The 27,980-nt window shown below is 50.1% G+C and overlaps 1 protein-coding gene across 1 annotated transcript; it reads right to left on the bottom strand.

Moving 5' to 3' along the window:
* Window positions 1–303: 303 nt before the first annotated feature.
* Dhcr24 (24-dehydrocholesterol reductase) lies at window positions 304–27,698 on the bottom strand. The gene is made up of 9 exons (XM_059254609.1): window positions 27,389–27,698; window positions 24,286–24,441; window positions 17,222–17,327; window positions 16,566–16,684; window positions 14,915–15,178; window positions 10,425–10,568; window positions 3,454–3,651; window positions 2,903–3,081; window positions 304–2,817 (listed from the first exon to the last, which is right to left on the bottom strand). The coding sequence occupies exons 1-9, from the start codon at window positions 27,617–27,619 to the stop codon at window positions 2,664–2,666; spliced, it is 1,551 nt and encodes a 516-aa protein (XP_059110592.1). The 5' UTR covers window positions 27,620–27,698; the 3' UTR covers window positions 304–2,663.
* Window positions 27,699–27,980: the final 282 nt, after the last annotated feature.

The following is a 27,980-nucleotide window of genomic DNA, read 5'->3' as shown; positions in this document are numbered from 1 at the left end:
CCAAGTGACAGAGTCAGGACAGCAGCCAGACCTCCTGACGACAAGTCTGGTGCCTGAGGACAGTGCCCACCCGACCTGAGCTGCCACCCTCTCACTGGGACTCTCCACAGAACTTCTCCATTGGAATGACGGGAATTCATCTGTTACCCGCTCCCCCCACGTTCTTTTCAGCTCGTGTCTGTGGGTGTTTGTGTGCAGACAGGACGTCAGAGCTGAGTGGCACCACCTGCTGTGGAGTCCTGCTCTGACTCCATCCTGTGGTCCTCTGAGGAAAAAAAAAAAAAAAAAAAAAATGACAAAGACGAGCTTCCAGGCCATACTTTATTTTTACAGAAGTGGTGGCCCCACAGCCACAGGGACATGAGTTCTGGAGAGTAGGCATCGTGCCTGAGACTGCAAGAGCCTGCTAAGGGGGATTCATGCCTTCTCCTTGGTCCCCATGACCGAATTAAAAAAAAAAAAAAAATCACACAGCACACACTGCCACACCCATCCCCATCCCCCTCTTCCCTTTCAGTAACAGCCAATTCAGCTTTCTAGCCAGACAGTGGCCACAACTCTGATTTTACAGAAAACCTTCATGCAGCCACGAAACCAGAGCCATGGAGGGGAGAGGCTTGCTTTGACTTCCCACAGGCACTGTCCTGCAGCAGCAAAGTGACTCCACCCAGCCACTGCATGGCTGGATGTCAGAACTGGCTATGAGGAAAACCTGGGACCCAGCTCACCATGCTTGGAAGACGGCCACTTTTCAGGCAAGATATTATTGGAGCCAAACACTAACCTGAGGCTAATGTGATTCAAAATCCCTTCCCTTCCCAGGTCCTGGGGAATGTCTGAGGAGGGCTGGATTTTGGTTATTTAGGGTGACACACGTTGCCGGCATCACTGCCACAGTCCCGGTGGCTTTGGGATAGAGGCTTGATTGGTGGGATGATGGTGCTTTAGATATCACAGTAACTAACCTAGCTCGCACTGACCATTCATCTGCAGCAGACAGAGTCATCAGTCGGCGAGGACAGGGATGCACACGGACCACCAGGAGAGCCCATGCCAAGAACTCACGCTATACAGACAGCCAAGTGAAGAATACTTCCTTCACAGGCCAAACGGATGAGGTTGTTCCTCTGCCTTCCAATGCCACAAGTGCGCCAGCCTTCACAGGACCACACTGGCACCGTGCAGTATGCCAAGCTCTGAGCGGCATCAGCGAGTACCCTTCAATTAAAGCATGACTCTAAGGGCTCTGGCACCTGCCAGACAGATGAAAATGACCCGGGAGCTGGCTTGGCGGTGGGGGGAAGGACTTAAGATGATGGACAGTCCCTAACTGTCACCTGGATTGTTTATGTCCCCCAGCTTCTAACATTAGGCTTTCTAGTGTCTAACGAAGAAAGGCTTCAGGAGCTCTTACGTTTCAATGCGACATGTGGAAACTACGGCGTAGCGGGGACTGTGACCAGCTCAGCTCTTGAATTCTGGCTTCTCTTCCAGGACTTGATCCCCCACCCCCCGCCCCCACCCCACTCCCAGACTCTGGGTTTTCAGCCAGGCAGTTCTGAAGGTGGGGCTGTTCAACCAACCACGCTTCACTAACAAGGCAGAAGGGCCTTGGAGGCCCCTTCCTCTGGAACGGAAATGGAGCTAACTTTCTCTGAGCTTAGGATTTGTAAGGCACTGAAATTAACTAGAGCTGGGGGCGGGGGAACAAAATGGGGGGGAATGAGTGACCCTGGATGCTTTCCTTCCGACCCCAGGGAGGGTCCTCACAGTAGCACAGGGCGGATACCCCTTTCTCACGCAGTGTGGGAACCACCCCTGTGGGACACAGTCATGAGCATGGGCCCCTGTTGTGACTCAGTGGATTCTAGAGGAGCTCTGGTTGGTGGGAGTCAAGAAAGAAAAGCCCAGGAAAGCCAGGCTTCCCATCTTGAGATGTCTTTTCTAGGAACAGTTCTGAGTGGGCTCAGTGATGGCTGGGGTGACCCTTGGGCCTGAGCAGACAGGAGGAAGGGGCAGGATGGCCCAAAGACGGCAGAGAGAACTTTGGACCGGACCTGGCTTTGGCACAGCACATCCTGGGCCGGCCTGCCCATCACGTGGCCCCGAGGTCCAGGGGAAGAAGGAGAACCTCCTTTGCTCCCATGAAGGGCTCTTGTGGTGGCTGATGCGGGCAACGCGGGTGCAACTTCAAGACACCCCCTTCATCGTGCCAGCCAAACCTGCGCACAGGTGACCTGTGGGGAGCCCTCCTGGTCTCAGCACTGGATCCAAAGCATGAGTCAGGTGTGAGGTTGAACGGGAAGCAGTGGTAGCGGCTGCCACTTAGGAAGCTCCTCCCACACAACCGGCCCTTTATGTAGATGACATCCCACGGGTAGGTATTTTTACCTCCTTCCACAGATGAAGGCGGGCACAGAGGGGCCAAGTGACTAGCCCGGAGTCGGAGTCGCACAGCTAATGAGTGGCTAATCTGGGACCGGGATTTAGGACTGTCTGACTCCAAATCCCATGTGCTCCCACTTGCCTGAGCTGCCCTGGAGGCCATCCGGCTGCCTCGGGGATTTCTGGAGGGGTTTCTTTCTGAAATCTGGGAAAGCAGAGAAGCTGGAGCGAGGGAGAGCAAGTCCATTCCCATGCATCTGGCTCCCCAGGTGCCCCGCTCAGTGCCTCGCCGCCTTGCAGATCTTGTCATACACCTCGGGGAAGGCGTCCTGGCAGCCGAGCTGCTTACGTAGCTTGTGGTACAAGGAGCCGTCAAACATCTCCCAGAACTCCTCACGGTTCATATAGCAATCAGCGTATAACATCTGGAACCTGCATGGGACGGAAAGGGCGAGGGTGTGAGGATGGACAAGGCGGGTGAGAGGGTCCCCGTGTCCCCAGACCCTAGGCCACTCACCCGTGCACACTCCGCACAAACTTCTCCAGCTGCCTCATGCAGGACCTGGCCTCGAAGTGCTTCACACGCGGCTCCCCATACGCCCCAATGTCCACGTAGAGCTCAGCCTCATCTCCCTTGGGGTGCACCAGTCCTGGCTGACTGGGCAGGATGAACGGGCACAGCCAGATGGGGTAGACCTGAGAGGCCAGGGAAGTGGGTTGGTCTGCCTTTTCCCAGCAGGTAGCAGACACAGAACTGGCCCACCCACACCCCACAAAGGGAGACTTTTGAGTTTGCAGCTCTCACTAGAGGCTCCCAGCGACTCCCAGCTTTGGCCTCCCCTCCAGCCCTGCCAGATACACTCATCCTATCTCACGGGGCCACTCCAGAGCGGCCCATCAGGCACCACGGCCCCTCCTCCTTGCTGCCCTGGATGAGTGGGCCAAGATCCTCATTTTATAGTTGGAGAAACTGAGGCCCAGGAGGCAGATACACAAAGGTGGGTGACATGGCTCTAGGGAGAAGATCTGGGTTCCATGGGACCGTGCCCGCCTGGCCGCCCAGCTTACGTGGATGTCATTTTGGAAAGTGTGCAGGGCCTGAGACAGGCACTTCATGGGCACCAGCATGTCCTGCACCACATGATGTTGCTCGTACAGCTTGCGGAGAGTCTCGCCCTGGGTCAGCTTCAGGAGGGAGATCTTGGGGGGCACCATCCAGCCAAAGAGGTAGCGGAAGATGGGGTTGTTGCCAAAAGGGATGATATCCTAAAAGACAGAGATGGGGGATGGGAAGAATGAGCCATGGCCAGGTCCTTGATCCACTAGGGACAAGTACTCCAGGGTACAAGTCCCTCACTAAAGGTGGAGGAGACCTTTACCAGATGGATCTGGGTTTGATCCTCATCTTCCACATTTACCAACTATGACGGCCTTGGGCTAGTTACATAACTTCTCTTAGCTCAGCTTCCTTATCTGTGAAAAGTGACATGTGAGGCAAATGGAGATATTGTGACCAGTGCCAGGAACACAATGATAAGGTGGCTGCCATTCCTGTTCTCCAGATTAAAGTCAGATTGGTTGGCATCCTGTAAACATTTGTTAAACAAGTGCTGTCCAGTGAGAAGAGGGATACTCAGAGAGCTTGAGCACTTTTTCTAGGGTTATGCAGCAAGGACAGCTCTCACAAGGTGGGTGGAGTCTAGCTCCACAAGGAAGCCAATCATTTGCTTCCCTTGGTCTCCCGAGACTGATGGGCAGACGCCATCTTTCCTCTCATGCCTGCTTCTCCACCACGCCCTTTGCTTAGCCATGCAGAGGACTCCCTAGCTCACAATGTTCCTCCCGGCTCTAGGCCTTGCCACCTTCCCAAGTCACCAGTGTGCAGAGTACCACAGCCCCTGGAGCTTTGACGCCAAGGGTGGGTGTCAGACAAGACGTTCCAGGCACGGTTCCTGTCCTGAGATGCTCACTCTCTTGGGAGTGGAGGGTATAGGGCAGATCTGGGGCAGAGAGTCAGAGGCAGTTCCTGAAGGTCCCCTGGACTAGGAGCCCAGGCAGCAGTATGTGTCAGTATGAGCCCAGGCAGCAGTATGAGTGTAAATAAGTCTAGTATTTACACTCATACATCCCAAGTCAGAACTCTCCTACGAGGGCATTTATCTACTGTTCAGTCTGCTAGATCCACAGAGTCAGAGCCCTGTAGCCACATCTACTCATCTATATGTCGATGGCCCCTGTCTGACTCAGGGGACAGAGAGTACTTGAAGAGACTGAGTATCCCTCCCCCTAACAGACCTCTCCAGCCCTTCCCAGACTATGTGGGGTGCCTCACTCTCCTGCCCGAATGTAGAGCCATTTATTTAAGTAGGTCTACATTGATGAGCATTTAGATCATTCAAAGATTATCAGTGAAGATCCTTTGCATATGTCTTTGTCCACCAATACGCACATGTGATGTTCCTGTGCATGGACAATTCTAGATTGAATGCTGTGGGGATCTTTAAGGGATCTGACTTCAGACACTTGCACCATCTTGTACTCTGAAACTAGAGGTGAACATTGCTCCTTGCCCACTCACGACCAATGTGCTGTCACACTTCCAGATCTCTGCGGTTTCCCTGACAGGTGAACAGTAAGACGCCGTGAGATGCCTGTTTCTGGCTCTCGGGGATGTCACCTTTCTCAGATCCACTGGATAGTATCAGCTGAACGTGTCAGCCTCAGAAAGCTGGTGTTTAAACCCTGCTCTTCTTTCCTGCTTCCGCCACACCCTCACAATCCATCCTTTGACTCATTGGTGACCTGGGGTTCCAAAGCCCTGTCCTGCCATATGCTGAAGTCACTCATTCCAGTAATCTCCCTCAAACTGCTTCCTCCTCAGGCTCCTGCCACCTCAACTGCTGCCTGGATACTGGCCACCTCTGCTGGGGCTGGCTGCAGGGCCCCAGGGATGACCAAGGATCCCAGGATCTCCTTCCTTACCCATGTTAGTCCCCAGCCACACACCCACCCACTGGCTAACAAATGAAAATGGCAAACCCCTAACACAGGTGGACACAGGTGCCCTAGGTTCTCAGGCCTCTTACTTAACCGAAGGATGAAAGTCAAATAGAATTTTCATGTACCAAAAAGTAGACTAGCCTTGTATGTTTATATATGTATGTAAATGCATGCCCGTGGAGGTCACTTAGGGAGGTCAGAGGACAACTCTGGGTGTTGTCCTTGCCTTCCACCTTGTCTGAGATAAGGTCTCCTTGGCTGTCTGCTGCCCTGTGGGCCAGGCTAGCTGTCTGGAAAGCTTCCAGACTCTCCTGCTCCATCTCCCATTAGAAGCTCTGGGATTACAGATGTGGGCCATCATGCCTAGCTGTAAGTGGGTTCTGGGGATTCAAACCCAGGTCCTCAGTCTCGAACAGCAGCAAACGCTTTACCCACGGAACCATCTTTCTAGACCAAAGTATTGTCAAGACAGTGGGTTCCCCCCTCCCCCTTTGGTCCCTCCCACCCCATTGTGCTAGGGATTGAACTGAAGGTCTCATGTGTGTTAGACAAGTACCCTATCCCTGAGCCCCAGCAAGCGCTCTTATATTTATATTTAAAAGATGAAGCATAAAATCTATACTAATAACTTAAAATGTTTTACTTATTATGCTAATATTTATGACAGAACAAAGGAAGAGGTTTTATATTTTAGGACTTCCAGTGGCATTCTAGACCTGCTTTGTGCACCAGCCCAACAGGTTACCTAGCTGGCCCTGAACTTGGTGCTGTTCAGTGACCCAAATGGGGGAGGGGAGGGCGGGAGGTGCTTGAGCCAGCCAGGCTAGGCCCAGGTGAGGGGTGGCTTGACTCATCACCCAGAATGCAGGCGGGTTCTTTCAAAGACCTTTTCTTCTACAGGGAGGAAGGCGAACTGAAGGTAGCCAACGGAAGGAAAGTCGTATTAGTGGGAAGCCTACATATTGAGACTGTGTGTGTTCTTTATCAGAGAGGTCTCAGCTTCCATAACTTCTGTAACTCCACCTAGCTGGGTGCTCCACCCCGTCCCCAGGGACTCAGGGAACTGGGTTCCTCCTCAGGAAACCACCCTTGGCAGAAGGGAGTTGCCTCATGCAGGCCAGGTGGAAAGGAAAAAGCCTGGTCGAAGGGCAGAGGTGTGGGTAAAGTCTGTTGATCTCAAGGGGAACAACATTCTGAAGGGCAGCTCTGCTTGGCGCTCCTGTGGGCCAGCTGAAGGCTTCCTTGTGGCTGGCAGCTCGGCGGGGCGGCTGTTGCGGGTCTTTTGCCTATTTCCCTGCATTTCTAAGTCCCAAGAGTAAATAAAGTCCAGGTAAACAAACACAGGCTTAAAACACCTGTTCTTCCAGTTCCTTCCTGTAAAGGAAGCCGATTTAGGGCAGTGTTTACTTAGCAGCGCACCAACAGGACAAGCTTCATTTCTGAGCATCGACTGTGAAGCAGTTAAAAATCTTTATCTCCTTAGGAGATGGGGCTCAGCGCCCCTCAGCTGGAGTGGGTTCAATTAAATGACACACGCTGCTAACACTTGGGACGTGGCGGGAGTGACCGGAAACCATGACATGAAAGGCACACTGCAGAATCTGCCTGAGACTCTCTTGGGTGATCTTTTGTGGGGGACGCCAACCGCTTTGCTGTTTGCTGTTAGGCAGCTCAAGGAGCCCATGGGGTCATGAGTAAGGGCTTCCTCCATCTATCACCCACCCCCCACACTCACCGATCCCTCACTGGAGCCTGAACCACTGCGATCCCCTCACCCCACTTTCATGGCACCCCTCAATGAGGCCCCGACTGCTGCATCCTCTCATCCACACTCATGGGTACCCCTCACCCCACATTCATGGTACCCCTCAATGAGGCCCAGACTGCTGCATCCTCTCATCCACACTCATGGGTACCCCTCACCCCACATTCATGGTACCCCTCAATGAGGCCCAGACTGCTGCATCCTCTCATCCACACTCATGGGTACCCCTCACCCCACTTTCATGGTACCCCTCAATGAGGCCCAGACTGCTGCATCCTCTCATCCACACTCATGGGTACCCCTCACCCCACTTTCATGGTACCCCTCAATAAGGCCCAGACTGCTGCATCTTCTCATCCACACTCATGGGTACCCCTCACCCCACTTTCATGGCACCCCTCAATAAGGCCCAGACTGCTGCATCCTCTCATCCACACTCATGGGTACCCCTCACCCCACTTTCATGGCACCCCTCAATAAGGCCCAGACTGCTGCATCCTCTCATCCACACTCATGGGTACCCTTCACCCCACGTTCACAATGCCCCTCAATAAGGCCCAGACTGCTGCATCCTCTCATCCACACTCATGGGTACCCCTCACTGGGCCTGGACTATTGCAATCCTTCACCCACATTCATGGCTCTCATCCTGAGGCCTGGGTCACTGTGTCTCTCCTCACAGTCACTGATTCCCTCCCGGGTTCTGAACCCCTGCATTCTCATCCACTCGTGTACACAGCAGCTCTACTTTACGGAGTCTGGAATCACTGTCACCTTCATTTGCACTCATATTTGGTGATTTTAATAGCCACACCTATGACCTACTCACACTTTGGTACCCCAGCTCCCCAGCCCGCTTGCCTTTATCTTCCAGCAATCTTATTTTTTCCTGAACTCAGCTATTGTCTTCAGGTCATATCTCAGAACAGTTGACAACATTGTCACCATGGCAATCTAATCTCAGAGCCAAACTAGTCCTGGTGCATCTTTTCCCAGAACCACCCATACGATGCTCACTCACTGCAGATCGGATCACTGCGGTGCTCTGTGGCAGCAGCAGCAGAACTCAGTTGCCAGAGTACAAAAGTATCATCTAGTTGGTTCTTTAAGAATGTTTCCTGAGGGGTTGGGGATTTAGCTCAGTGGTAGAGCGCCTGCCTAGCAAGCACAAGGCCCTGGATTCGGTCCTCAGCTCGGGGGGGGGGGGGGGGGGGGGAAGGATATGTTTCCTGAGCCCCAGACGATCAGTGTCTATATTCATCTACTCCACAGTCCTACTGTCCAGCCTCCCCTAGAGGTGGCCCACTCTACCCACCTGGCACCCAGTCACAGTGTGAAAAGCCACAGCCACAAGCTGGCTTTGCCATGAGTTCATGGTCACTAGTCTCGGGAAGCTGAATCCCCTGGTCATCCCCAGTCAATGAACTTCCTCTTCTGTAAGGGACAATTCACATGTCCCCTCTCAAGCTGTCACCATGCTCCGGCTGAAATTCCCACTTCTGATTTCATTAAGAAATTACAGACAACCAGAAGGACAATCCCTCAGCTTCCCACCTCCCAACTGTCCCCAACTTCAAGTGACAGCTCCCTCCTACACATGCTACCACCATGAGGCCACTTTCTCAGCTGAGCCAAGGAGCCATCCCACTCTATAAACACCCCCGCCCTGTACTCTCATCCTCCCCGTCAGCCCTAGGACACATAACCATGCTGTCACCTCTCCTTCTAAAAACACTCACAGAAACAAGAGTCTTTCTCTTAGTCCCATCCTCCCCCGGCTTCTGTCCCGTGTCTATTTGCCACGTTAAGTTAGCCTCTGAGATGGGTTTTCACATCCCATCCTTTCAAGCTCAGCCTTCCGGGTTTCACTTGCTATTCAAAGCCGATTCTATCCCTTCATTTAACTCAGCACTGACACTTTCCTAAAGGTCCCCTGGGCTCTGGCTAAGGGACCTTCTCTTCTGCTGGTTCCTCTCCCCGAGGCTGTAGGGGACCCAGGGCTGGGCATCTTCATGTGCCTACTATCATGACTTTAAATATCATTTCTATAAAAAAAAAAAAAAGCAAGGTGTGGTGGAACAGGCCTGCGAGTTCTGCATTTGGGAGCTGGAGGCAGGGAGAGCGAAGCTAGTCTCAGTGACATAGAGTTGAGCATGGGCTGCATGGGACCTTATCTCCAAAACAAAACAACCAAACCCCAACCAAACCCCTACAAATTCAAAAACATTTCACCGATGCCCGTATTTATACACACAGTCTTAACCTCTGCTGAGACCCTCTGGTCCTCACACACATAGCTGACTGGCGACCAACTGGAGGCCTCACCTGTGTGCTCCAAGAAGATCTGCTCTAGGCAGAATTTCCAGGGTCCTTTGCCATGCCCTCCTCGCTTCCGGTGGTGGTTAGGGGGCCTCCTTCACCTAGTTCTTGGGTCTCCAACCTTGAACTCATGCCAATCTGTCTGGAAATCCTGTAGGTAGGCTCAGCTATCACAGCCCCTCCTCACACTGCTCTTCTCCTCTTCTGCCTCCCAGACAACAGTAACGTTTTATCTCTTTTTCCATGATCGCTTAGCCCCCAACCGGCCCCACTCTCCTTCCAGCTACCAAAGGCATTCTTTAAGATTAAAAATAAAAAGTAGGACACGCCACCGTCCTGCTCAAAGCATCCACCGGCTTCCTATCACACCTAGAATGAAGCATTAAGTTCTCACTTGACCTACAAGAAGCCATGTGACCCAGCCTCTGGCTGCTGTGTGACCTCATTCTGCACCCTGGCTCTAGCTCAGCAACCTTGCTGTGTTTCAGATCGACGCAGCCTGCACTAGTTAATTCTCTTAGCCCACCGCTGGCCGTTCCTGTGCCCAGGAGCTGTCCTGGAGGTTCTGTGTGGCCTGTCCTCCTGTCCACTCATCTCTATACACAATCTCACCTCAAGGCTGAACTTGACTCTCTCCTCGCCCCTTTGCACAGCCTTTCCCCCTGTTGCTCTGGCCCCACACTGAGCTAGAATCCCTCTGTTTAGTAAGGACATAATGCCTCCTGACAGATAAAGCAGGTCTGCTTTCCCCAAAGCACGGCCCCACTCTTAATGTCAACAGTGAAAACCAACCTCTCACTGCAGGTGGCTGTGTCCAGCCCAAAACACAGTAACTGCTCTGCTGGACGGTGAGGACAAGACCCTTCACTTCACCAAAAGGACAGAGAATTGTGGCCACAATGTGAATGGCCCACTGTCCCAGAGGAGCCAGGGCCTTGAGAGAGCCACGCCTCACCTGGAGCTCCCAGAAGATGCTTCGCGTGTGGCGGTGGTAGTAGTGCCTCAGGGGAATGTACTCAAGGCCCTCACGGTTTGTCTTCAGGTAGTTCTCCACGTGCTTGAAGAACCACGGCTTGTAGTAACTGCCAATGCTATTCAGCTGAAATGACAAGAGGGTATTGTGATGAGAGAGTGCCAGACACCACAAGGGAGCCACCAGGGAGCCACAGTGATCCGGGCCGCTGTTCAGTCCCCTTGGCCTTTTCAAAGCTCTGACATGTCACCTGTGGCCTTGGAGCATCTTCAAAGCCAGGCGGGCTGGGCACGGCAGGCACTCTGCAGCAGAGAGCGGTCGGTCGCTCAATGACCTTAGTGCTGCACAGGGCCATGGAGCTGGCTCTGGCAGTCTAGGGAATTTAGTGGCCCATCTTAGCCAGTGTTCTGCTACAAGCAGAAGCCAATGTTCACGGTGTCAATGATAACCCAGGGCTCTGTACAGGTTAGCTCCACTGCCCTCACCGAGCCAGTGGGGCCCACCCTCACCGCAACCCACAGCTCCAGCTCCGGCCAACCACGCCACTTCCTTGCTCTTCCCCGACTTGGCTCCAGTCCTCTGGGTTCGGCAATTCCGCTATATAGTCTCCCTCTCCTGGGGGGAAGCTCCAGGGTTACAGGTCCTGGCCCCGGGCTCTGTGTCCTCCAATGCCTAAATGACACATTGGACTGTTGTCTTAGGGTTCTCAGAGGTTCGGGGGCCTTGATCTGCCTGGTTCCAAGATGACTTAGCTGCTCAGACCCCAGCTCCCTCTCCCCTGAAGTGGATTCTGGGCATGTTGGGAAGAGAGAACGTTCTAGGGCTGGAAGGCTGGCCAAATGTTGCCCAGCCATACTCTAGCTGTGTGAACTGGTGCGAATTAACAATAAAAATTAGACATTATCTAAAAATAGTGTATATATATATATATATATATATATATATATATTATAAATTTTAGGGCTTTATTTCTCTCTCAAAACAAAACAAAACAAAACAAAAACAAAAAAAACCACAAACAAAAAAACAGAACCATCATACTATACATTCTGTGTACCAATCTGCTCTTCCCATGTATAAGCCATGAGACTGATCCTTTAGCCTGGTGGTCTCACTTTGTATATGGTGAGATCCCGATACTTCTGACTGGAGTGGCTGTACAGATCTAAACACACAACACGGAACACACTTAGCAGGGGCCTGGCCCACAGTGAGCCACAGCGGCAGCTCCTTGCCCTCCCCCTGGCTTTCAGCCTTTCCCTCTGCAGCCAGCACCCGTCACTTCCCTCTTGTGGAGCCTTCTCTGCATCAGGCACTCTGTGGGGAGCAGCGTGGGAGCCACAGTGGGCTAGATGGTTTTGCCCAAGCTGGCTTCCCGGTGGATAGTGAGGCCTCTGCTTGGTAAGAGAAGGGGACCGAAACTCAGCAGCAGACGGAGGAGCAATCTGATCTGAGGCAGCTGAGGCCTGGCCACCTGCCTGGCAGTGGCATCTACTGTGTAATTAAGTCGAAACTTGGGGTGCCTAGGTCCAAGGTCTTAGGGAACCATTGTACCAGAGAAGCCCTGACACGATAATAAATAAGTCAACCTAACCACCACTCAGGACACATGGCAGCTGGGAAGGCCAGGTGGCCGCAGAAGCTCATTCTGGCTTTAACGTGGCCACAGAGAGCTGCTCCTGCCTGCCCGGCTGTAAAGTAGGTTACATCTTCACAGAGAGCCTCACCCTGAATGGTACCACTAGACGACCCATCACAGCGCTTGGCTGGCTTCTAAACTGGGGCGCTTGACCCATCTAACAGCATCTGCTACTCTCCTGTCCCAGCTCGGCTAACATCTGATGTCAGTCTTGCTTGCTAGGACAAAAGGCAAGAATCTCTGGCCTCTGGGTTTTTCTGGAGGAGCTTGGCCTGGAGGAGCTCCTGGAAGGGTCTTGGGGCCTTCGTTCCCTCCTCAGTAAATACAGGGATTGGGTCAGGTGTCCAAACACTTCAAAAAGCCGAACAAATCCTTTTAACACTTTGATGGCATCTAATCCATCAGACAATGGTAAAGTTATTTTGGTATGGCGGGTGACTTCTCCCCTTGGTCCCTCCCCTCAGCTTTACACTGTGGACAGTCTCTAAGGAAATGCCTGGGAGAAGCTGGAACACCTCTGGACCAGATTCCCCTGATAGGTGAATAGGGGTAGGGGCTCACCATGACTAGGCTTGAGGCCAGGGAGAGCCAGAACACTTCAGCTCCATGGCTTCTGTTGCCACTAATGCTCCTGGATGCCCTCCTCCAGACAGACATGTGCCACCAGCAATCAATGCTGTGGATGCTGCTAAACTCTAGAAGCTGGGACTCAGGGACCCACATGAACCGGGAGCAGAGACCAGAATGTAAACCCGCTGTGCTTGCTGGGTATCTCCAGGAGTCTCCCTTCACTGGGCCTCATGTCCTAATATGGAGAGGGGACGGTTCCACAAGACTTGTGAGTCCTTTTCAATTACTGTATTTCACAAGACCAGGGCCTCAAACACTAGGTAAGCACTCTACCCTGGGCCAAACCTTAGCCCTCTTCTCCCATTAAACAAAACCACACCAAAATTAACTCTGTGTGTGTGTGTGTGTGTGTGTGTGTGTGTGTGTGTGTGTGTGTGTAACAGAGGATAACTTGTGGAGTTTGGTCTTTCCCTCTGCCAGAGATCAAACTCAGCCTTGGTGGGAAGTACCTATATCCACTGAGCCATCTTGAGGTCCCCAGTTTTAAAACATTCAAGTGTGTAGGTACAGATCAAGAGCCTTAAGAGATGCCTATACTTCGGTGTGCTAATTCTACTTTAAGATATTCTTCAGGTTCTCGCTGCTCCACTAATTAAGTTAAAAACCAAAACAAACAAACCAGAAGCAACTTAAATTATTTCCAACTGCGGACAGTAGTTGTTGTTTTTTTTATTTTTTATTTTTTTGTTTTTGTTTTTTCGAGACAGGGTTTCTCTGTGTAGCTTTGCGCCTTTCCTGGAACTCACTTGGTAGTCCAGGCTGGCCTCGAACTCACAGAGATCCACCTGGCTCTGCCTCCCGAGTGCTGGGATTAAAGGCGTGCGCTGCCACCACCGCCAGGCAACATTTTTTTTGTTTTTGTTTTTAATAAGCAACAGACAGGCCATTTGCTTATCGCACTGTTCTGGAGACAGCAAATCAGCGAGGGCAGCAGAGCCCAGGACAACGCTCACCCACCGGGCAGGACAAATTTGAAGAGGCGATCACAGATAAAGGCAGACAAACTAGAAAACCCTGCAAAGATATGTTCACCCTGCAAGTAATGAGAGAGCTACAAAATAAAGAGGAACTATTTTTAACCTTATCAGATTGGCAAAAATCAAAGTGTGATACTCTCACTACCGTTGGCAAGAATGTAGGGGAAAAGGCCTTCAGCCACCTGTGGCTGGATGCGGGCAGGAACACAATTACTCCATTGAGGGCTGTGTGCTTTCCCTCACCCATATTTAGGGTGCTCCCATCCTGGCTCAGGATTCCATTTCATTCATAAAAATGTGGGTATGAAAGGACAAGAAGAGAGTCTTGAATTAGGCCGAGTACTTACATTCAACCAGGTGGTTCGGAATAGGATAAAATCAGCACATGCCTGACCACATACGCTGGGAAATGCACAGCCAACTGTGGAAGTTGTTACTATGTGTGTGTGTGTGTGTGTGTGTGTGTGTGTGTGTGTAGACATGCACCTTATCTTTCCTACATATTCAACATTGCCATACTAGTTTATCATTTAAAAACGTGAATTACTTGGTTGCCAGGCATGATAGCACACGTCTTTAATCCTGGCACTTGGGAGGCAGAGGCAGGAGGATCTCTGAATCTGAGGCCAGTCTAGTCTACATAGTGAGATCCAGACCAACCAGGGCTACACAGTGAGACAAACAAAAACAACAACAAATATATTACATAGTTGACTCACACCTATAATTCTGGAACTCACACTCAAGAGACTGAGGCAAGAGGATGGCTATTAGTTGGAGGTTAGCCTGGGCTACACAGTGAGTTCCAGGACAGCCTGAGCTAGTATGTAACTCTGTCTGAAAATAAAGATTGAAACATTACGCACTTGTTATGTATAATTAAAATGTTAATAAAACATTAAACATTGTATGGTGAAAGCTGAGGGTGTGCCCACTTGGTTTGGAGGATGTATCAAGGTAATTGCTCAATCTTGCCCCTGTCATCCTGTGGAAATTTAAATTAACCCTTGGAGAATCCGATTCCTCATCTATGGCATGGATTGTCATTAGACATTAGGTTTTGTCTACCACAAGGGGGTCACATGACAGGCAGGTGGCAGAAGTGGAGGAGACAGGACTCTTGTGGCCCCAACCCAGCTCTGAAGGAGCCTGTTCCCTGGTGGGCTGCCACAAGGAACAGTCTAGAAGAGGCCCAGCCCCAGCCCACCTTTCTTCCCCTAGCTTACCTTGCTGGGTTCTATGTCATCAGTCATGACCCCTGTCATGATGACAGCCTCATCTAGGGAGTACAGCAACCCTTCCACGAAGTGGTTCTCCAGCCGCTGGGACTCCAGGGTGAATTTTTCACAGATGGCCTCCAGGCCCCGAACTGGCTCAAACCGCAGCTTGACATACTTCTTGGCAGGGATGATACGGATCTCGGCAGCCACCAGGAAACCCAGGGTCCCACAGGACCAGGGCACAGCGTAGAAAAGATCTGAGTTTTCAGACTGAGACAGAATTGGCATATGCTGAGAGCTTGTTCTCTAGACATGATCAGTAAAGGGACCTAGGGTCTGGGCCGCATTCCTGCCTGTTGCTATCTTGAGCAACGTACAATATAATCAGCACTCAATTTTCCCTCTGCAGTTTCCACTTCATATTTAATCTCCTTCTGCTCCCTATACCAGGGATGCTCAGCTAAACAGCACCCACTACCTGCTGCTGAGGCCTAGCCCCCGAACCACATGCTACCCAGCAACGTCATGACCAAAGACCCCAGAGGGCCACCAGTGCAGGCTACATGAGCTAGATCCGACTAGAGTCAGGGTAACCAAGAGGCACGAAAATGTGAAAACACCCCCTCCTGAGCAGGCGCTAAAAGAGAGACTGCCTTTCCTGGCCTGCTTCACCTTATATTCAAGGCCTGGCAGGGCATTGCCCCCTTTGGACAGGCAAGGAGCATGAGTCTCTACAAGGTGACCTTCCTCAGTCAGGCTCTCCCAACTCCGAAGTAGTGCTCTCCCTACAGCCCTCCTCAGGTTCTGAACATCTGACCCTACCTGTCCTAGAGACGGACACTGCCTTGCCCACTGGCCATTCTAAGTTAGATTTTTTTACGTCTCCAAGAGCCCTCTTCCAAAAAATTTCAGCCTCAGGCTGGCTTATCAATAGGCCCTCGACGTACCAGCTCTGATCTGCATTGCCTTGGGGGTAGGCAGGACAGGGAGCAGAGTGACAGCGGATTAGACAAGGAAATTTTGTGGCCGGCAGCAGGACCTTCTGGTACAGCAGGACTCGGTCAACCAATCCCCCCCTAGGCTACTAGCTCATTTCACTGTCCAGGTCCACAGCAGCATGAACTCCCAAAGCCACACCCCTGGCTCCATGCTGGGAACCGACATCACACCTTCCCCCTCCAGATCACACACAGCTGTCAGAGGACCCGGCTTCAGAGGAGCCTTTGTCTCCTTCTCCCCGATAACCAGGTAACAGGGCTCAGTGAGCGTGTAGGAAGATGCGCTGAACCAATGTGACACAGTCCTTGGCTGACTGCGGCTTATTTATTCCAGACCGGAATTCCTGAGCCAGTCACCTTTCCTTGGGCTCTCTTCTGTTAGGCCAAGGCTCTGGAGGCTCTGATGTACCCACCTCGAACCCGATGACCCAGGTTTAAGTTCTAACTGTGTAAGATTCACTGTGTGACCTTGGGTAGGTTATTAGCCTCTCTGTGCTTGAGTTTCCTATCTGACCTCAGTTTGTTGGAGAAAATAACATGCAGGAAGCATTCTTAACAGTACCTAAGTGCATTTAAAGGGCTGTACAGCCCAATAGATGTACTTAAAGTGGGGCATCCAAGGACAGCCACCTCCCTAATTCCCCCATCTCTGAACTTACCGGCGTGCAGCGCACAAAGCTGCCATCTGCCAGGATCAGCTCGTATGCAGTGCAGATGTGTTGGAAGAGGCCGTACTTGTGGGACGACGACTCAATGCCTGTGCCCATGATCAGGCCCCCTGCAGAGACATGGATGTCAGCAGGGAAGGCTGTGGTGTGCAGGGTGGGGCTGGCGGACACGGAGCTGCTAAATTAGGATATTCTCCGAGAGTCATCAATTTGGAGAGTAGGAGTGAGAAGGTCTCCTTGAGACCACTCTCACCTCTGGCCAGCCTCAGAGGTTAAAAAAATCTGTGTGTGCATCCACTTTAAGAGGAACTTTAATGAAAAGAGAGGTGACTGGGTGGCAGGGTGCTATGACCTATGGGAAGATGCTGTCCCTAGAAAAGAGCTTTGGGGGGGGGCACGGACCCTTCAGGGAGAGGAACCAAACTTATTCTGTGTGCGACACTGGTAGAACTTGAGCAATGGACAGTCATGAGGGAGCAGACAGGATCAAAACATCTGAACTGCTCAGAAATGGAGCATGGCCATTTCCGGCCCAAAGGGAAAAGCAGCCGTCACAAAGTAGATCTGCTATACGGAAGGGGGTCGATGTTCCTCCACTCTGACACTCAGGATACCTAGCCCTCCTGCCATGAACATGGAGTACTCACCCACTGTGAGGTCATCGAGCTCAGGTAACACAGGCAAGGTCCAGCCAATGGAGTTCAGCAAAGCTGTCACCTGACCCATAGACACCAAGGGCTCCACTCGAACAATCTGTAGATGGGACAAGAGAGAGACTGGGCTGAGGGACATAGCAAACTCAGCAAGCATGCCTGCACAGAGTGACAGACACCTCAGCCTTCCCAAGCACTCAGGCTGGAGAGTCCTATACAGCCTTTATGGATCTTTCTAGAATACTATACTGGCTTTAATTACGGTGACTATGACTTCCGGTTCTGAGTCAGCTAGTGTGGAATGTCACCCTCTGGAAGATCTCGTATCTGTTGATGTGGTTGCACACACTTGGAATCCCAGTACTTGGGAAGCTGAGGCAAGTTTGAGGCCTTTGGGGCTATCTAGCAAGATCTTGTAAAAATGAATGAAGACAAATCCCGAACAAACAGAATCAAATACAACAAATGCTTAGTTATTTTTTTCTAGATTATAGGAGAAATATTAATTTGAAAGTAACAGCAAAAAACGAGGAAGAAAACAGCGATCATCAAGTCTAGCTATTCACTTAGCAATGACAATCATGAAGCAGATCTGCCTTGCTTTTCCATATGTCTATGCTGCTCTTTTGTATGTTTTAATAGAGCACACATATACACAAGTACAAACCCACACATACACATCTGTTTGACTACTAAAAATTTAGTACTAGAGGGGGCTGGATAGACTCAGCAGTCTATCCAGTTGGGAGGACTGGGTGCTCTTCCAAAAGACCCGGGTTTGAATGCCAGCACCTGCATGGGAGCTCACAACCATCCGTGACTCCAGTTCAAAAGTGATGGCTGTCTTCTGGCCTCTGCAGGCATCAAGCATGCAAGTAATGCAAAAACACACACGTAGGCAACCACCCACACACGTGAAAAAGAAGTTGGCGCCGGGCGGTGGTGGCGCACGCCTTTAATCCCAGCACTCGGGAGGCAGAGGCAGGAGGATCTCTGTGAGTTCGAGGCCAGCCTGGTCTACAGAGTGAGTTCCAGGAAAGGTGCAAAACTACACAGAGAAACCCTGTCTCCAAAAACCAAAAAAAAAAAAAAAAAAAAAAAAGAAGTTGGCCTTAAAGATTGGGGAGACCACTCAGTGGATGCTAGGACAGACATTCAGACTCCTGGCACCCATGTAACTGCCTGGTAGACGTGACAACCTGCCCAGTGCATGAGAACTGGAGACAGGGAGTCCTTAGAGCAAGTTGGCTAGCCAGACAGGACAAACTGACAAGCTCTGGACTCAAGTGAGAAACTCTGCCTCAATACATATGGTGGAGAGCAATTACAGAAGACACCCAGCTTGCTGTGGGGTATTTGTATACTGTGTGAAAATGTACTGCTTTTGTTTCCATAGGAGAAGAAACGCTATGGATACCATCAAGACTGATAAAGATTAGATTCAAACAGGAGAGAGACGTCTTGAAAGGAGAGGCGATAGTTCATCAAACAGCTTGGCCATTCAATCCAAACTAACTTATAAGACTAAAAAATGCCTTCTTTCATTTGGATCAGGTATGGAAAAAATAATTATTTATTATTAAAAGATATTTTTTTTTTCTGTTGTGAAAAAACCATTTTGTTCCTGACAAAAAAGGAATTTTCCAAAGTTAGGGTTGGGGCAGGGTTTTGTTTTTGTCTTTCCAGGAGAATAAAAGCATCCCATTAAAGAATCTGAAGACCACTGAACAAACGAGACATCGGAAGAAGTACAAATCATCCAGAGAAAAATGTCCCAAGAAAAAGAGCAAAATTGCCCTAATGGTATAGCACATTTCTAACAGAATAAAATTTCATAAATCTTCCCAAATATTTGTTTCTGCTGTTCTCTACAGGTATAAAAGGCAAATGGTCTGTTTGTGGTCCCAGTTCAGTTAAAAATCAAAGCTGGCTTTGGAGTTGGAGCATGGCTCTCTCCTTCTCTAAACCCAAGCATGATTGTTAAAGGAAAAATCCAAACTCTCTGTCTCATGTCAGAAGAGCCACCTGATATGGGACAAAAGAAACTAAAGGGACTAGTCTATTGTAAATATTATCTCTAAATTTATAAGATTACTGTATATATAATATATACTTTCTGTCATGATATTAATGGTCATATAGAGTACTAACTAATTCTAGAAATAGGCTTCATCCAGCTTCCTGTACATGATTTCAGGCTTGAGCCTGAATTAGGTAACTAGGAATTAAGCTTGTGTACCCTGGATATACTTAATAGATTGTGGTCTTTTAACCTATCTGTGATCTGCTGCATATGATATTTAAAATGTTTAAGTTTTCTGCAGTGAACTGTGATCATTCCTAACAGTGATTTTTGAAGTCTTCAAAAAAGATGATGGGGCCCGGTGGCGGCGGCGCACGCCTTTAATCCCAGCACTCAGGAGGCAGAGCCAGGCGGATCTCTGTGAGTTCAAGGCCAGCCTGGTCTCCAAAGCAAGTTCCAGGAAAGGTGCAAAGCTACACAGAGAAACCTTGTCTTGAAAAACAAAACAAAAAACAAAACAAAACAAAACAAAAAGATGATGGGGCCCCCACGACAAAGATTCCACCTGGATTGTGGTGATGCGACTAAGCTGACAACCACCACCCAAAAATCATCTTTGAACTAGAAACTACTCGGGACAATTTCAAGGCAGTTGGTTGAGATGGTCTAACCTTGCAGACTATCCAGCTAAGACTTTAGATAAGCCCTACACTTTCCCATCACACAGAGACCAAACAAAAAATAATACAGCTAGCTCTCCCAAGACTTGACCATTACCTCAATTTTTCCAGGGTACCCTAAAGATTCTGTCGCCCCCAGTCAGCAGGAAGTAATTCTAAGAATATAACACCCACATTCCCAAGAGGTGGGGTGGGTGGTTTTTGATTGTTCGGTAGTTTATGAATGTTTGTCATCAGTTAGGGGGGTTGGCTGCAAATTGTTACTGGTCCTGGTAAGGGAGGAAACTAAGCAAGGGAGGTTGGATTCAAGGATCTCTTCCTGAAAAAAATACATTAAAATAAAAACTCCTGACAGAGTTCTTGCTAGAAACAATACAAACAAAGGCAGTGGAGTAAATTCTTCAAAGTACTGAGAGAAAATGCCTGTCAACCTGGAAAAATGTGTATTTATATAAATAAATAAATATAAATATAAATATAAATATAAATATATATATATTGTGACGTATACAAGAAATGTTAGGAGTGCCTTTGGGAAAACAAATGAACAGAAACACATCTCTAGAATAGAAATGAAAAGACAATAAGCTCCATGGACAAACATGTTATTATTTAAGTTTCTTTATGTTGACAATGATACAGTGTGGAGCTAGGGAAAGTATGGTAAGAGTGCGAAGGGCGGGAGGGAGGAGATGGAAGTATATTGTCATAAGATCTTTACGCCATGTGTGAAGTGAGACAGCATCACTTGACTGCAACGAGGAAAATGGATACTGGAAACCCTGAAGCAGAGCTGCAGCTTAGTAAGCCAGAAAGGAAGCTAACACAGAATCGCTAAGATTATTTGATAATCCAAAAGAACCCAGGGAAGAAGAAAGAGAAAAGGAACAGAGAACAAATGAGTCACCTAAACGGATAACAGATGGCAGGCGACAGGCTCGAACCCCATCAACTAAGGATGTTAGATGCAAGGGTCTTACCACCTCAATGAAAAGACAGAGGTTGCCAGGTTGAATTAAAAAAAAAAAAAAAGTAAGACCCAACTGGGTGTTGCCTGTAAGAGAAACACTCTTTATTAGGTCAACAGTAAAAGGATTAAAAACAAAAACAAAAAACACATCATGCCACTGCTAGTCAAATGAAAAGCTATCAATATCAGACTAAGTAGATTCCAGAGCAAAGAATATAACTAAGGATTTTTTAAAAAGGTAATCTCAGCCAGATGTGGTGGTGCACAGCTATAATCTCAGCATTTGGGAGGAATCAGTGGGTAGAGGGTTCAAGGCCAACCAGAGCTACATCTTTTCATAATGAAAGAAAGGGATTAATCAAAAGGACATAAAAAAGGTCTTAAACATTTCTGTTTATGCCTAGTAACAGAGCTTTGAAATACATGATGTGACACTGATACACGACAGGCAGAGAATAAACAAACCTACAATTGCAGACTGACTCAGTCTCTCTCATTGACGAGCAGAGGAAAGGTGGAGGAAAGTCAGCTTTGAACAAGACTAAGAGCCACGAGACCTAAGTGACAAGTGTAGAACATGTTCCTCCAAACAGTGCACTCATGAGCTCGTGCATGTACACACACACACACACACACACACACACACACACACACACACACAAACTAATCTGGAATTTCTTTTCTTTTTTTTAAAGTTAGAGCATTCAATTTTCTGACAACAGCTAAATTAGAGCAGAAATCCGAGATAGAAATAGTTTGGTAAATATCAGGAAACTAAACATCCTGGTAACTAACCCTAACTAAAACTAAAACTAACCCAAACTAAACTAACCCAAGGCCAAAACACACAAAAGGGAAACTAGAAAGCATTTTAGGGCTGGTGACATGGCTTAGTGGATAAAGAAAGACACTTGTCACCAAGCCTGAGTTTGATCCCCAAACCCGTAAGATCGGAGAACCTGTTTCCACAGCTGTCCTCTGACCTCTACACTCCCGCACGGGCAATAAAATTCTGGTTTTCAAAAGACAAGCCATGGACTAAGAAAATACGAAATGATTTTGGATTTTAAAAAATTAGCAAAGGATCTGAACAGGCCTCAGCAAGGACGACATGCCAACGGCCAGTCTGCGCATGGAAAGGTGGCCAGGGTCTTCAGTCATTAGAGGAGAGCAAACTAAAACCACCAGGAGACGCCACCACAACACACCATGAGAATGGCTAAAATCGAGGCCCACTATGACAGGTTCAGCGATATGCAGAGCAGGGACTGTAAAACGCAGCTACTCCTTAGGAAAACAACCAACCAAAGGGAGCAAGTCCTTAAACATAAACAAACATCCACCTGCCAAGTGACTCAACCATTCTCCTCCTCTGTATTTGTCCAAGGAGAGACTTTTAAAGATTTACTATTTCAGCCGGGCAGGGTGGCGCGGATCTCTGTGAGTTCGAGGCCAGCCTAGCCTACAGAGTGAGGTCCAGGAAAGGCGCAAAGCTACACAGAGAAATCCTGTTTCGGAAAAACCAAAAAAAAAAAAAAAAAAAAAAAAAAAGATTTACTATTTCTTTAAGATTTCTTTGTATTATTTAAAACTATGTGTATGTGTGTATCTGCGTGTGGGTTTATGTATGCAGGTGTCCTTGGAGGACAGAGGTTTTGGGTCCCTAGACCTGGAGTTACAGGTGGTTGTGACTCCTCTGATGTGAGTACCAGGAACCAAACTTGGGTCCTCTACAAAAACAGTACACATGCTTAACTGATGAGCCACTTCTCCGGCTCCTATCTTAATTTAATTTTGATTTTTTAAATTATGTGTATATGTGTGTGTGTGTAGCTCAGAGGTATCCAGTGGCTCCCCTGGAGCTGGAGTTGTAGGTGGTTGTGAGCTGCCTGACATGGTGGGTGATAGGGACTGAACTCAAGAGCTGAGTCAGCTCTCCAGCCCCAAAGAAAGTCCTTGCATGTTTACAGAAGGCCTGCTCAGAAATGTTCCTGACCTCTTATTTTTGTAATAGGCTCAAAGTGAAAATAACCTGATGTCCATCCGCAGGTAAACAGCTAAACAAACCGATCTAGCCATGCCAAGGATACTATTTAGTAGCCAGATAGTACGCACCAGGCACACACCCTTCAGTATGGATGCGTCTTAAAATACTCATTAGAGAACCCAGGCCAAAGAAGCATGCACTAAATGGTTTCTTTCAATAGTCTCCGAAATCTAGCACTCATTTCTAACAACAGGAGAACACTGTTAACCCAAGGCTGTGGGTGGAACAGGTAGGGAGGGGCTTAAGGGGAAGAATTACCAAGAGCTGAGTAACCTTTTAAGGCTGTCAGGCATGCTCTGTGTTTGAATAATGGTTTCACTGGTGCAATGCTATCAAAACTCATGTCAAAATTTATGACCCCATTGCGCAGTTTAAATAGGTGCAGTTTACTGGATGCCAGGCATATATCAATTAAGCTGTCTTAGAGAAGGCACAGTGATACATGTGCTTTGGGCAGGGTCTCCCAGTGATGAAATGCCATCAAGGGGACACACTGCGTGCAATGACTCTCTTGTTGCCAAATATTGCACTGTCCTATTAGAAACGAAAATGTAATCAAAATCTGTGTGTGGAAGACCTCTGATTACATATAAGCCCAATTCTTTTTTCCTCAAGCTATGTTTTGAGAAGCAGAATGACTGACTACACCTTATCGTAGCTAAAAGGCCCAGAAGCATTAAGAAGTAGAATTAGTAGGTGGGCCAAAGAGTGTACATGTTTCTGGGCAAGTTCCCCTCTCCTGGCTACCTCTCCCCGGCACACACCTTTTTTTTTTTTCACTAGCATACTTTCTTACCAGGAAGGGGGTAAGCAGGTTCCCTTTCGTCACTCATGTTTGTCGGTGATTCTTCCATCCCTAATTTTTTTAAATAGAACTAAAATGATCAAAAGATTCCCTGGAGTTCTCAGCTTGCATGATGGGCTATGGCCAGTCTTTCCTCCCAACGGCTGGGAGGCTTGGGAGGACAACAATGGTAGGTAGAGCTAGTTAGTAAGCCCAAGCCACTGGCCGAGCATTTATAACTAATATAAGCCTCAGTGTATTTATTTGAGAGCAACTGTGGGACAGAAAAACGCTGCCTACACAGAGCCTTTACTGACGGCCTTGGTCCTGTCCACTCTGGGATGTCCCTGACTGAGCTCAATTCCCTGTGAGTCACTCACACTAGGGGCAGTGTCCACCTGCTCCCAGAGCCAGGGTACAGCACATACTAACTTGCTTTTGTTTCTTTTTTTATTTTTCCTTTGGGGAGAGGGGCAGTACTGGAGATTGAACCCAGGGCCTTGTGAACGCTAGGTAAACTTTCCATCACTGAAGCCCAAGCCCAGGCCTCTCACCTGTTTCTTGGTGTCCACCTCCAGAATGTCCATCAGATTGATCATGATGTTCTTATGAGTCTTCTTGTATTTCCCAACCCGCAGTGAGACGGTGAGCCAGCCAGGACGCCCCGTGCACATGAAGGTCTTGCTGCCTTGTTCCTTCCATTCTCGTACCTGTAACCACAGGAAGAGACTCAGCTGCCTCCATCTGGGATCCCCAGAGTGGCTCACAGGCCCTCTTTCAGGATAAGGGAGCTGGGAAAGACGCCATTACCCAGGCACCATTGGGGAGGATGATGAACCCCTGAGGGCCTTACCCTGTGGAGTCTCCCTGGCTCACAAGGCCAACAGAAGGGCCAATGTGTTGCTACTGTACAAGGAAGAATGAAAAGAACTAGAAAACAAAGTATTCTGAAGACATTAAGTGGAAAGTCCAGGAAAGGCTTTACAGTGGTAACCGAGCGATTATAGCAACAGTTATCATCCCCAGTGTGCTCCCACTAGACTAAGCACCTACTGTACAGTCTTGTTAACTCTCTCAATCCCACTTTTGCAGATGAGGAAACCCAGGCAAAATAACTTGTCTAAGATCATACAACCCATGACTGGCAAGGCCCAGATTCATAGCCAGGACTGACCAATCACAGAGCAGGGAAGACAGAGCCCAGAAGACAGATGGGCTTAGTCCACGGAAGAAGAGCTCCTTATGAAGCGTCTTCTGTGCCAAACCCTGCTGTCAGCATCCACACATGCTAATCCGTGGACCACTTTGACAGGGAGAGAGGGAGCAGCCAGCCGGTGGGCCGTGGTACTTTGGCAAAATCTCCATGCCAGAGCAGAAAGGGTACAGGGCCTGATCCGCTGGTGAGGAATAAAAGAAGTATCTTGTCCCTGCAGACAGAGAAGGCAGGCACAATGCACGGCTGTAGTTAGGGTATCCAAGCACCGTCCATTTCCTCTTCATCTGCTTCTAGTAATTCCTCTTCCCTCCACCCAGGTGAGGCAGATTCCACCCTGCTGGCCACAGAGACAGTTTTAGGAATGAGACTGTGATCCCAGTAGTCAAGCCGTCGAGTCTGGTTCTGGGAGGCGCACGAGGTGGGGGCAACACTAGCCAAATCTAAGCCAGAAACTGTTGGGGACTCCACAGGAAAACAGCACCCCATGAGAATGAAGTCAACTCAGGGGAAGGAAGAGCCAAGAAAGACATGGCAGGCGAGATGGAGATGAACAGGAGAGAGGGTCCTGGATTCAGTCACACCTCAGTCAGCTGCACTGCTGGACTTTTCAGGACACAAGCCAATGGCGGCTTCTTTCTACTCAAACCAGCTTCAACTAAGTTTTGCAAGAGCCCTGTCAAGGGTCAGACTTCTGAGGAAGCTGCCCTGGAGCTATCAGGCAGAGGGCTCAGGATGGGGAGGGGCTTTCAGTCTGGCAGGAAGGCATTCGTAGGAGTGGTCAGTAAAAAAGGCAAAAGGTGAATTCCATGACCACCCAGCTCTGCCTGGCTCTGCAGTCAGAGACTTCATGGAAACTGAGTGTGAAGCAGTGGATGGAGCAGGGTGCTGATGGATGGTGGGTCACACGGGTAGACGCCATCAAGGCTGGAACATTGATTGGATTTGGGGCAAAGAAGCAAAGCCTGGAAAAGCCATTCTTTGTCAAATTCTCAAGAGAGACAGGAAGGGTCCAGAAAGTGGGTAACAACTCAAGCAGCTATGGTAAGAAACTAGGCATGAGGCAATGAAACCAGAACCATGGGATGGGATGGAGAGAACGGGTTCGAGGGAGACCAGAGTTCAGGCTCACAACTTAAACCTCATTTTAGTAACACAGGTACCAGACACCAGGTGGCTGTGGACTGCAAATCACAGTCATGAAAGGCACAAGGTACGGCCCACTGGCCCCATTGTTTCCTGTTCACAGCGCATCCTTCCATTTAGTTTCTGTTAACAAGCACTCACTAATATATAATATACTCTGGCCCCAAGGGGAGCTGTCAGCTAACAGTCCCGAGTCTTCAGGAGCTCACAACCTAACCAGGGCGTCCAGCAGGTAAATGCGCAATCTGAACCCACAGAAAGACCTAGGAAGGAGCGTGCAGGTGGGGTGGGAGCAGAGCCGTGGGCCTTCCACAGTGAGTTCCCAAACCCGGGGTGGCAGCGCAAAGTACCGCTGATCCCAGCACCCTCTGAGCGCTCTTCTCACTGGGCAAGGTCTTCTGGTCTGGAGGTCGGTCCGCCTGCACCTCAGGCTCAGCCTGCAGCATACAGCATGAAGTAAATGGAACAAGAGGATGTTTGCCATGAGGGCGGCAGCAGGAAGCAGACGCTCTCTGCAGCCGATGCCAGTTAGAGAAGAATATAAGGAGGGGCAGAGGGAGCCCATGCCAGCCCTGGATGGGGGAAGAAGGCTTCACTGTGAAGGAGTCTCAGCCTAGGTGCCGGCTAGCCTATGTGAACTGATCGTCTACTTACTGGGTGCAGAGTGACTTCACTGAGCAGAGTCTGAGACTACACATGGGGTTGGGGGCTGGATTCCACCTTCTCTCTTCAGTCCTTTATTCTAAAGGCCTCCAAAGCACGTCAAGCAGTCGCGCATTGGGTTACCTCTCGAGGGTGGGAGGCAAAACAAACTTTCACTTCTGTCCTACCCTAATGCTCCTCTCCCAACCGACTTTCTAACCTTCTTCCTCTCACTGCCCTGCTCCTCAGCTTCCCTACCTTTGCTCAACCAATCTCTCCACTTGAATCATTTCCCAGCACCACCTCCCGGAGGCCATTCCTCCTCTGGAATGCGGGGCGCGGGGGGGGGGGGGGCTGATGAGTTACCTGACTGTTGCCCACCTCCCGAAGGTTTAGGGTCCCTCGTTTTCCAGGCACTGCGCATGCCCTGCACCTAGCGGACACTCCGTAAGCCTCCGAGCAAGGTTCTGTTGGTTACCCCAGTGCTTCTGCTGATTCCGTTTCATCCCCCTGGGCAGTCCCTTCCCCCATCACGCGCGCGCGGGGTCCTTCGCGATCCCCCCCCCCCTCCCACGCCCGCTCCTCGGGCCCGGCACACCGCTCCGCCGCCCGGCGGACCGCAACCCCGGCGCACAGCCGCGCCCCGCGCCGCTCACCTGCTTCTGGATGTCCCGCACGCGCTGCTCATGCAGGCGCGGCGCGCTGCTCAGCTTGAACACCACCCAGGCGCGCACGTAGTAGTAGATGTCGAAGATGAGCGAGAGCGGCAGCAGGAAGAGGCACACGAACACCCAGCGCTGGTGGATGAGCACGAACTCCAGTCCCTTCACTCGCACCCAGAGCAGAAAGAGCAGCGCGCACACGGCCAGCGACACGGCGGGCTCCATGGTGTCGGCGCGCCGGGTGCGGGCTCGCGCCGCCGGTCACGGCAGCCCGCTCCGCTGCTCCGCCGGCTCAGAGCCTGCTGCTGCTACCGCCGCCGCCGCCGCCGCCGCCGCCGCCCCGGGAGCCTGTAAGTCGGGCCCGCCGCCTCGCGATTGGCTTGGGTCGCCAAGGTTCGGTGGGCCGAGACCCAGGCGGCGACCAATGGTGAGCCGCGCCGGGGATCGGACCAGGGAGCCGCTGCATTCATTGGTTACGGGAGCCGGGATGCTCCACCCTCTTCTCCTAGCCGGCACGCGAGGAGGGGCTGACCCGGGCTGGGGGCGCTGGTAGGGTCGGCCAGCGGCCGGGTTGGCGGGAGTCAGG

Source organism: Peromyscus eremicus, chromosome 2 (assembly GCF_949786415.1).
Source record: "Peromyscus eremicus chromosome 2, PerEre_H2_v1, whole genome shotgun sequence".
Lineage (NCBI taxonomy): Eukaryota > Metazoa > Chordata > Mammalia > Rodentia > Cricetidae > Peromyscus > Peromyscus eremicus.
Note: the sequence above shows the minus strand (reverse complement) of the source record. Positions and strands in the feature narration are given on the sequence as shown.